We start from the raw sequence: 12,137 nt of genomic DNA, 5'->3' as shown, positions 1-12,137 counted from the left end.
AGACGCACGGGATAAAATGTAAAAGTGGCTGTAAATATATAAAAATTAATAAAATCTCAATAAAATTCAGGTTGAACATCAAAAATCGCTGATGAAACAATTCACGTCCAATTCGACGTTCAAACCTTTAGGTGTTAAAGAGTTAGTCAAATAGATCCAGTGAGTCTCCCGTTTAGAGATTTCTCTGACTAAATTAGCTCCTCTCCACACTGGATCCACTTTGTCTATACCCCAAAATTTGAGGCCTGAAGGGTCCCTATTATGTTTTAATCTAAAATGTAGGGAAACATTGTGGTATTTAAAACCTTTCTCTATATTGGCCAGGTGTTCAGAGACTCTTTTGGACAATGTCCGTTTGGTACGGCCTATATAGATAAGCCCACAAGGGCACTCCAGGCAATAAACGACATGTGTGGATTGGCATGAGATGAACTTCTTTATCTCAAAGGTTTTACCATTCGCGCTTGAGAAAAAAGAAGTTTTAGCTCTTTGTATCTCTTTTACCTGTCTACAGCATGTACATCTGCGACATGAGTAAAAACCTACTTTGTCCCAGAATAATTTTGGTCTAGTTGGAGGATCCAAAACTTTCTTGATCACCTGATCACCATATGAAGGAGATTTCTTATATATAAATAATAGTTTCGGTGGAAGTACCGGACCCAACACCCTATCCATACAGAGGACCCTCCAATGTTTATGAAAGATGTCCTCTACCTCCTTGTATTGTTCATTAAATTGGGTGATGAAGCCCCATTCATGCTTAGTGTCCACAGGAGTGTTCCCATCACGCAAACACATCTCCTGAGATAACAGACCTACATCCTGAATGGTTTTATCCAATCTGGGACCGTCATAACCTTTCTCTACGAACCTATTCCTAATAATCTGAGCCTGCATGAAGTAATCGGAGTCATTGGTCTTGGAATCAAGACCAGCAATGGCCTGGACCTCCACAATGGCAAAGGCCACAGGTAGACCCGTATCAAGGGGGTGCAGAGCAGGGATGCGAATCCAAAAAAAGAAGGAGGGTGGACGATTAGATGGCATATATAACTTGGCTGGGATTGCTCTAACTAACAAAGAAATTAATATTCTCAATGCGGGACTTAAATGTGCCGCAAAGAAACCGGTGAGCAAGTTCGACGTATATATGGATATACACAAATATATACGTAAGATTAACATGAAACGTTACTTCTTAAACCCAAGTAATGTGAGGAATCGTAATCCACAGAGGGCGAGTACAGAAACGGTGGGAGTTGGGAGTGGACTAAGGAATAAGTCCCTGTTCAACCCGCCACAACCATCCAACCAATGTGTGGAAATGTTCAAGCAATTGGTTATCAAGGATCTAGAGTCCATCAAACCTAAAAGGGATGTCAATCCTAAGTATGTACAAGACGGTTTAGATTCATTAGAAAAAAGAAAGAATGTAGTCATACGCCCGCCGATAAAGGCGGTGGCGTAGTGATTATGGACAAATCCTATTATGATAACCAGTTGTCCTCAATGTTGGCAGACACGTCCACGCATGGCTTATTGCAGTGGTCCTCAACCCTGGTCCTCAGGGCCCACTAACAGGCCAGGTTTGCAAGATAACTGCAATACATCACAGGTGATATCATTTGCTGCTCAGTGATTGCAGCACTCTAGTCTGCATCTCCCCAAGGTAATACCTAAAATCTGGCCTGTTAGTGGGCCCTGAGGACCGGAGTTGGGGACCAGTGGCTTATTGGATGGAAACCCGACAAAAAAGTTTAGGAAGGAATTAGATGACCTTGTCCAGTATGGTTTCTATAGAAGAATCTTAACCAAGAAGGAGAGCAGGTATCTAATGCGTAGCTTTAGTCGGATACAGACCATTTATACACTTTCTAAAATACATAAGGATGTTAACGCCCCCCCTGCAAGGCCAATCGTCAATAGTATTAACTCTGTTACGTCCGGAGTGGGAGAGTACTTAGATAGATTCTTGCAGGACAGTGTGATTCATACCCGCTCGTACCTTAAAGACACTAAGGGCTTTCTCCAGACCTTAAATAATGTTGTATTGTCGGATTCGGATGATGTTTACCTGGTGACAGCAGATGTTGCGTCACTTTATATGATAATTCAACATGATGACGCATTACTGGCTCTCAATTGGGCCATGTGTCAAAGGGATGATATACCTGATCCCCAAAAGAGGTTCCTAGGCCGGGTGCTTGACTATTGCTTATCCCACAACTACTTCTGGTATGGAAGTCAATTCTATATTCAGAAGAGGGGTGTGGCGATGGGCGCTAAGTTTGCCCTAGCGAACCTCTTTATGAGTGAGTGGGAGGACAGGTATATCTATTCCACACAGAGAAAGGAGCTGGTCGTCTACCGGCGGTACATAGATGACCTGTTCTTTATCTGGAACGGGTCTGAACCATCACTGAGAGCTTTCACGGACCATCTTAATCAGAATGCCAATAACATCAAGCTTGAATGTAATTGGAGTAAAGAAAGAGTGCATTATTTGGATGTTGAGGTATCCATCCAACGGGGGCAGCTCAGTACTAGGGCGTATTTCAAACCCACTGATCGGAATGGTTATCTGCCCACTTTTAGTGGACACCATCCGCAGTGGCTGAGGAATATCCCTAGGGGTCAGATCCTCAGAATCAGGAGGAACTGTACCAATGACTCCGATTACTTCATGCAGGCTCAGATTATTAGGAATAGGTTCGTAGAGAAAGGTTATGACGGTCCCAGATTGGATAAAACCATTCAGGATGTAGGTCTGTTATCTCAGGAGATGTGTTTGCGTGATGGGAACACTCCTGTGGACACTAAGCATGAATGGGGCTTCATCACCCAATTTAATGAACAATACAAGGAGGTAGAGGACATCTTTCATAAACATTGGAGGGTCCTCTGTATGGATAGGGTGTTGGGTCCGGTACTTCCACCGAAACCATTATTTATATATAAGAAATCTCCTTCATATGGTGATCAGGTGATCAAGAAAGTTTTGGATCCTCCGACTAGACCAAAATTATTCTGGGACAAAGTAGGTTTTTACTCATGTCGTAGATGTACATGCTGTAGACAGGTAAAAGAGATACAAAGAGCTAAAACTTCTTTTTTCTCAAGCGCGAATGGTAAAACCTTTGAGATAAAGAAGTTCATCTCATGCCAATCCACACATGTCGTTTATTGCCTGGAGTGCCCTTGTGGGCTTATCTATATAGGCCGTACCAAACGGACATTGTCCAAAAGAGTCTCTGAACACCTGGCCAATATAGAGAAAGGTTTTAAATACCACAATGTTTCCCTACATTTTAGATTAAAATATAATAGGGACCCTTCAGGCCTCAAATTTTGGGGTATAGACAAAGTGGATCCAGTGTGGAGAGGAGCTAATTTAGTCAGAGAAATCTCTAAACGGGAGACTCACTGGATCTATTTGACTAACTCTTTAACACCTAAAGGTTTGAACGTCGAATTGGACGTGAATTGTTTCATCAGCGATTTTTGATGTTCAACGTGAATTTTATTGAGGTTTTATTAATTTTTATATATTTACAGCCACTTTTACATTTTATCCCGTGCGTCTTAATTATCTTTTTAGCATTTTAATGTGCAAATTTTCTGACTGGTAGATATACCCGTCTAATTTATTTTAGCTGTTATTTAGTGTTTAAATTTCAGCATATCGTATAGCACAATTTTATATTGATCTGTTTTAGTTATAATGTATATTGGCTGCTATTATGATTATAAATGTATAAATATGCACCATATGTGATAGCTATTATTGTTTGGATTGATGTATTAATGGCAATGTACATCTCCATGTCGATTTGATGTGTGTGGCTATAATCTGTAGATACAAGGTTTATGGATTAGTAGCCTTTTCTAGAAGGAACATTGATACAGTTATATCATTTGTTTTATTTTTATTTTTGTAGCAATTTCTTTTGTCTAGTAAATATAGGCGAAGCACATCCACGAACTCAGTTGTAGCATGTTATCTCCCCAGCAACTATTAGCCTATCTCCTGAGTCGCTTACAATGCTACATATAAGAGCCACATATATGCATCGACATTGCGGGAGTGTGCAAAGCCGTGTCCAGAATCCTCCTATGATCCATGACGGGTTCCCCTCAGGCAAACTGTCAGAAGTGATAGTGATATATATTGTATAAGTCGCGCTAAATTAAAAAATAAACAAATGAATGTCCAACTGTTTAAAGTCCCAAATATCATAAAGTGACTAGTGATGTATGAAATCTTGTGCTGCTTCCAAAAGATCCCGTAGGAATTGTGCTTACCAGAACGGCAATTTTAAATTGCAGAATTCATGTAATGAGATGAGTTCACGTGCCCAGGTGATCCAATGGAATTCTAGCGCAAGGAACTCCCAATATTGTGGTCGTGTATCATGTGAAGGAAAAATAATAATCCATAGCGTGATACCGTACAAAATTGTCAATATTATAACTGTGCAGGACTACAAATACTGTGAATCCTTCACCAATTGTGCAGCCGCTTACCAAAATAACTAGTAAAAAGGCATGTAATCAAATCAGAAGAAAAAAGGACCGCCACCAAACGTAGAGCCTCTTACCAGATAGATCTGTATAGGTGTATTCTATCCAAGTATAGAAAAGGTGAACCACCACCAGACATAAGGCCTCTTACCAGATGGAAATGAAAAGCCAGCAGAACATTGAATCCACATGCACCAATATCAGCAAGCCACCCAAGAGCGTATAAAGCCTCTTACCAGACCATAAGAAAAATGCTCGATAACACTTGGTATATTTTCCCAATGGAGAGGTAACCTCAGGGTCCCAATGACAATCCGGGCAAAACACTGATAAATACCACGATGTACCGCTTAATGTGCCTAGGTGGCCTCTCGGACCCCCTATGCCACAAGCTGAGCCACTGTGTTTCTCCGGGTTGCAACGCCAGACCAGCCGATAAAGGAAAGAGAAGGCGCCAATAGTGTAAAAACTTCCAACAGATTTATTCACATAAGGTAGTGTACTTACAAACAAAGAAGAAAAATTAGCGAAGGATGTAGAGCCGCCGGCCGGACGGCAAGGCGCATCCGTTCCCTCGATAAGCTTCCGGAGATGACGTCAGCACGCCGTGACCTAACGGCGTTTCGCCCGAGGAGACGTTATCAAAGGTACGGACGGCGTGCTGACGCCATCTCTTATAGTCCGACTCTTATGCAATTTTGGCAGATAGTAGATCACTGGCGTGCAATTCTACTATCTGCCAAAATTGCATAAGAGTCTGGTTTCCCCCCCGGGTCGCCCCATAGTCAGCGGCATTGACTCTGTGACGTCCCGGGTGGGGAAATATATAGACTCTTATTTGCAACCATTGGTCCAAGCTACACCGTCATTCATTAAAGACACTAGACATGTCATAAATCTTTTATCTGACCTCAGACCTACTGAACATCTTTGGTTGGTCACAGCGGACGTCTCGTCTCTCTATACGTTAATACCGCATGAGATTGGACTGAATGCCGTTAACATGTTTTTGACCAGAGACTCCCATTTGCCAGAAACCCAGATTTCATTTATTATGGAGTTGCTTAATTTTGCAACCCAGCATAATTATTTCTGGTACAACGGCCAGTTTTTCCGTCAGATCACTGGCGTTGCTATGGGGGCAAAATATGCTCCGTCCCTGGCCAACCTGTTCATGGCCCAGTGGGAGGAGGACGTCATCTATGCTTACCGCCGCCCACAGATTCTTTTGTGGGCTAGGTATATTGATGACGTCCTCCTCCTATGGGACGGCACATACGACGATTTAACCCTGTTCTTGGAAGATCTCAATTCCAACAATAGGGGAATACATCTGAACTATGAATGTAGCCAATTGAGCATCAGCTTCTTGGATTTGAACATATCCATTAAAGATGGGCAATTTGTCACCTCTACCCATTTTAAACCAACAGACAGGAATTCCTATATTCCTGTCGACAGTTGTCACCATGCCCCTTGGTTGCGAGCCATCCCGAAAGGACAATATCTCCGCATTAGACGGAATTGTTCTGACATTCGGGAATTCGAAACACAGGCACAAACCTTAACCACCAGATTTCTGGATAAAGGGTACAATGAGGGATTCCTCCAACATACTTTGTCTGAAGTAAGAACAATGGACAGACAACTGCTTTTGAATAAGTCCAAAAAACAACAGCAAGCTGACTCCTTTGCTTTACCTTTTGTGACCACATTTTCCAGTCAACATATGAGTATAAAAAATCTAATCACACGCCATTGGCACATTCTAAATAATGATCCAGTACTTCGGAATAACCTACCCGAAAGACCAAGGGTGGTTTTTAAAGGGGTCCCTTCATTGAGAGATAAAGTTTCCCCTAACGTCCTTGAACCCCCTACACCTAAACCAAGTTTCTTACAGCAACTCACTGGCTACTATAGGTGCAACAGATGCCAAATCTGCACTCTAAGTTCCAACAAAAAGAGAAGAGTGCAGGAATTTGTTTCTAGGAGCACAGGACGTAAACATATTATTGCACCATTCATCTCTTGTACAACTACTGGGGTTGTCTACCTTCTTCAATGTCCTTGCGGGCACCAGTATATAGGCCGAACCAAGCGCCCCCTTAATGTGAGATTGAATGAACACGTGGCAAATATTAGGAAGGGTTTTGCTAACCATTCCGTTTCTAAACATTATGCCGCTGTTCATAATAAAGATCTGAGACATACACTCTTTCTAGGTATAGACAGATTTGTGCCACATCGGAGAGGAGAACCTCTCGTAAGGGGCATCTCGAAACTTGAGATGTCCTGGATACATCGTGTGAAATGTTATGTACCTCATGGCCTTAATGTAGATGTTGAGCTTAATGCATTCCTTGATAGGTTTATCTACCCTTAATGATTTTAGAAAGATTGCCGATGGACGCACTTCATGTGGATCATATACTGGAGGATCCCTTTGGGGTGCTTCCGTGGGCAAAGTTTTTATTTTATTTGAATGATATCTGTCCATACTCTCTACATTTTACAGATGCCACAATTTTTATTTATTTTTATTTAGTTTTTATTATAATTCATATATAGATCACCAATATGGATCCAATTTGTTTTGGATCTATGTTCGATATTGTTTTAACATTAGACAAGACTATGATTTGGTCACCCACATAGGTGGCCAATTATAGTTCATTTGAGTTGTCATAGTTTGGGGAGTTTATCCTTTAATGTACTCAGAATGGGAGCAGAGAGTTTTTGGATTGTATGATGTCCACATTTATCTATCAATTAATGGAATATGTGGGTGTAATTTCGAATTTTGATTTTTTGATGAATTAAAAGTTTCCTTTTTTAAGTATAATATATTTTGTATGCATTTCTGGTGAAGTGGCCTTTCTAGCACCCGGAGGATTCTTATGGTGGCTCGATCCGTTGTGTTTCCTTTATAGGAACACTAGATGGCCCCGGGTTCTGGATGGGCTGAAATCACTGAAATGCATTTAATTTAACTTTCTTTTTTGTGCGATGATATAGTGGAGACTGACGCACAGAATAATAATGTAATTGTATTACAATATATGATTATGTCTTTTGGAATATGTTGAGTAATTTCAACCATTCCCGGACTTCCGGTCCTCTGGTCACCGACTCTATGGCGGAGTTGTTTACCTCTATCCGGATATCCGGTTGATCGGACTATAAGAGATGGCGTCAGCACGCCGTCCGTACCTTTGATAACGTCTCCTCGGACGAAACGCCGTTAGGTCACGGCGTGCTGACGTCATCTCCGGAAGCTTATCGAGGGAACGGATGCGCCTTGCCGTCCGGCCGGCGGCTCTACATCCTTCGCTAATTTTTCTTCTTTGTTTGTAAGTACACTACCTTATGTGAATAAATCTGTTGGAAGTTTTTACACTATTGGCGCCTTCTCTTTCCTTTATCGGCTGGTCTGGCGTTGCAACCCAGAGAAACACAGTGGCTCAGCTTGTGGCATAGGGGGTCCGAGAGGCCACCTAGGCACATTAAGCGGTACATCGTGGTATTTATCAGTGTTTTGCCCGGATTGTCATTGGGACCCTGAGGTTACCTCTCCATTGGGAAAATATACCAAGTGTTATCGAGCATTTTTCTTATGGTCTGGTAAGAGGCTTTATACGCTCTTGGGTGGCTTGCTGATATTGGTGCATGTGGATTCAATGTTCTGCTGGCTTTTCATTTCCATCTGGTAAGAGGCCTTATGTCTGGTGGTGGTTCACCTTTTCTATACTTGGATAGAATACACCTATACAGATCTATCTGGTAAGAGGCTCTACGTTTGGTGGCGGTCCTTTTTTCTTCTGATTTGATTACATGCCTTTTTACTAGTTATTTTGGTAAGCGGCTGCACAATTGGTGAAGGATTCACAGTATTTGTAGTCCTACACAGTTATAATATTGACAATTTTGTACGGTATCACACTATGGATTATTATTTTTCCTTCACATGATACACGACCACAATATCGGGAGTTCCTTGCGCTAGAATTCCATTGGATCACCTGGGCACGTGAACTCATCTCATCACATGAATTCTGCAATTTAAAATTGCCGTTCTGGTAAGCACAATTCCTACGGGATCTTTTGGAAGCAGCACAAGATTTCATACATCACTAGTCACTTTATGATATTTGGGACTTTAAACAGTTGGACATTCATTTGTTTAGTTTTTTAATTTAGCGCGACTTATACAATATATAATTTTTAGGGGTGTGGTCACACTTGAAGTCGCAGCTCACTATCTGTTACCTTTAGCGCGGTTATAACCTTCTTTTTTATTTATTTTTTTTTTTAGAAGTGATAGTGAACCGAAGTAAGGGGTTAACCATCCGGAGAGGAGAGAGATAAAGGGAGGCGGTGTGCAGCGTGCTCGCACCCTCCGTAGAAGCCAGTGTTATGGCGAAACATGTCAGGGCGTGAGCACGCGGACACCCCGACAATATCTATCATCAGCTGTTAGAGACGCACCTCCATATCCTGCCTATTGCAAGCTGAGGTCTGAGATCGTTACAGTGATACAGTGGAGCGGGAGCGGAGCGGTGAGGTCTCAACCAGCCCATTTGTTTGTACAATGAGAGTCTTATATGTGATTGCTGTGAGTGCATATATTGAGGGGTTGGGTGGATTTTAACAATAAAACTTGTGTCGATATACTGCCCTATGAGCCCCCCTTTCTTACTTATATATTCACTGCTGATACATTGAATCATACTGGAGTATTGCCGATCGCTTGGTGTATGGTATCCAGATTGGGGAGAGCCTGTGCCTAAGGATCGTGGAGTGGTCAGCATCCGGTATACTGAGAGGATATTTAAAGGCTCCTTTGACATAGAGTTCTGGTGAGTGAGCAATACCTAAGGGGGACACGTGGTGTGATGGAAGTTCTTCTTGCTACTTCATCCGCGAATATCACTCACCTGTGGACTTTGTCTCATTCACAAAGGGGGACTCTCTATGTGGACTCTGTATAGGGTTTGCTAAGCGCTGCTTATGTGTTGAACTCTTTCTACCTACTGACTTCTGAGAGGATTAAGCACATGTTTTAGTATTTTAATTGTTTTAAAGCAGCAGCTATATGCCAGGTTAATATATATTTCTTGGCATATTGTGTTATTTTAATTATTTCCTGAGCGCGGGGTGATTGCGATAATATTTAGATACTGCCATTATTATCCCAGTCTGTGTTTTTTTCATGTTTATGTCTTGTTTTCAGTTTGATGTGTGTTTTATGTGCAGTTACATATTACAGAGACAGGTATTGTGGTAATATTTAACTTTATTAAGATTTCCATACATTAGAGGGTTCCACCATTAGTGAGTTAGCGCTGCATATTTCTTTTTTTTTTTTGTGGTGTGGGAACACCTAACAGTGCTTAGCAGAAAGCTTTTTACTGACACTTTATTTTACCAGTAGTTTATTGTAAATAGTAGTGTGGTGATTACCTATTATACTAAAGATCGGCATGTGGCATTAATAAACATCAACATATTTCAGTTGTGCCCAACCAGGCCAGCCCCCCCATGGACAATGTGCCTGGCTACTGAGTTCATCTCCTCACTCAGTGCACTCATGGGCATTGATATGCAGCACTGTTGAGCACTAAGTGGCAGCACTGATAGGTGGCACTGATAGGGACTGATGGGCACTGATTGGCAGCATTAATTGGCACTGATGGACATTGATTGGCAGCACTGATAACATGCAATTAGATGAAGGAAAACTTCAAACAAGCTATAGAGAGGTGGCTCTTACACAATAGAAATGCTGTTTGACTTTTTAAGCAGTGATAGCAATTTTTTCCCCATTTAGTTTTATATGACTGAATAAAAATGAAGTATTGTAAGCACCCCTGTCAATGTTAAATGGTTCGTCCCAACCCCCTAACTGACACTTTTGCTGGACATCTTCATTTGTTAAAGAAAGTTGAAATGTAATAAACTTGCCAACCAATTTACATGTGACAATAATAGGAAAAAAAGCCTAAAAAATTAAACCACCAAAGACACTGGTAAGCTGCTTTTTTATTTGTTTTGTTTTTAAAGTTTACTACTGCTTTAACCTACTTTAACCTTAAAGCTAATCTCCAGTTTTTAGTGAAGTTTAAATAGTTTGTTTGGACCAAGCTGATGTACGAGAGATGTAGCTGCTGTGTTTGTGCTGTTTAAGCTGTATGTAGCCTTAGCTACATACAGTATATAGCACTGTGTTTGGCTATAAGACAAGATCTTCCTGTTCCACTCCCGGAACAAAATCAGGTCAGGCTGAGCAGTGCTCAACCTTTCACAGGGAGCTTTATATTCTATGAATTTGAACAAAGCTTCCTCTGATTGGCTGAGCCAGACATCATGACATTATCGGCCTTCCTTAGCAAATCAGTCAAAGTTTTGTGTTCATTCATAGAATACAAAGCTTCCTGTGGAAGGCAAATCACTCAATTTAGTTCCAGGAGTGGGACAGAAGGGTCTTATCCCACTGCCAAATCCCAGGCACTGTATACTGTATGTAACTGACATATACTGTGTGTACAGTAACTGACATACTGAAATATACAGCTTATATAGCGCAAACAGCTTCTGCATCTCTTAGGCTGGCCATACATTATACATTTTAACTAAATTTCCTTTAGGTTTACCAAAACCATTAAATATGAGGTAAAACCTCATGGCAAGCTCTTCCGGTACATAATTAAAGGTAAATATAAAGGAAATTGAACAAGAAAATTGTATAATGTATGGCTAGCTTTAGTGAAATAAATAGTTCATTTGGACCAGCTTTAAACTTCACTAAAAGTTGAAGATCAGATTTAATCATACCAATAATGTTTAATAGATCAGTGGCCATAAGCTTGTAAATACTTTGCTTTTCTCCTAGATCCTGACCCAGGAAGACTGGAATGTGGTGCTTTATAATGGAATGGCCAGTACCTCTCCGTGGGCAGCACTCTACTTTGTGGCTCTCATGACATTTGGAAATTATGTTCTCTTCAATCTTCTGGTTGCCATTTTAGTAGAAGGATTCCAAGCGGAGGTAACTTTATATCTTACATTGCTTTTTCTACGGTCTCAGTGGAAAGGACTTTTTAGTATATGTATAGATAAAGGAGTGGCTGTGGATATAGTATTCCTGGACTGTGCAAGGGTAAGTAAGGTCTAGAAAATTCAGTCTGTAAATAGATAGAAAACTGGTTTCCTCTCCAGAGCAAATCTGCAGTTTTGGCTATAATTACTTAAAACCCCCAGTGCAAAGGCCCTGTAGAATATAATGACGGTTGTTATAATTTTGCAGAGCTGTTTATCAAATCTATATTTTTAAGCAAATCACATTTTATTGCACACAAATCCCCATTTCATGTACAAAATAGAAGATGAGATTGTGTATAATAAAGTAAGTCGATACCAAATATGTCAAGTCTCATAACTGCGTGCACCCAAAAAATTGCAGAAAAGGATGGCATGGTACCCAAAACAAGCATTATAAAAGTATTGGGCTTGTTTAAACCCTTCAGACTCTGAAGACTCTGGATGTACACAGTACATGCAAAGATGCAAAGAGGCAAAGTGAGTAACCCTTTCACTGCCAGTGCCATTTTTGC

General features: G+C 41.0%; 1 protein-coding gene across 1 annotated transcript in view; it reads left to right on the top strand.

The window, feature by feature from the left end:
• Positions 1 to 12,137, top strand: part of CACNA1I (calcium voltage-gated channel subunit alpha1 I) — a 2,042,880-nt gene that overhangs the window by 1,166,752 nt on the left and 863,991 nt on the right. Inside the window, exon 12 of the mRNA XM_082266478.1 lies at positions 11,417 to 11,572. Within this exon, the coding sequence (XP_082122604.1) occupies positions 11,417 to 11,572 (156 nt within the window). The remainder of the gene's footprint in view (positions 1 to 11,416; positions 11,573 to 12,137) is intronic.

The sequence above is a fragment of the Pelophylax lessonae genome (assembly GCF_965119305.1).
Source record: "Pelophylax lessonae genome assembly, chromosome: 8".
Taxonomy (NCBI): Eukaryota; Metazoa; Chordata; class Amphibia; order Anura; family Ranidae; genus Pelophylax; species Pelophylax lessonae.
Note: the sequence above shows the minus strand (reverse complement) of the source record. Positions and strands in the feature narration are given on the sequence as shown.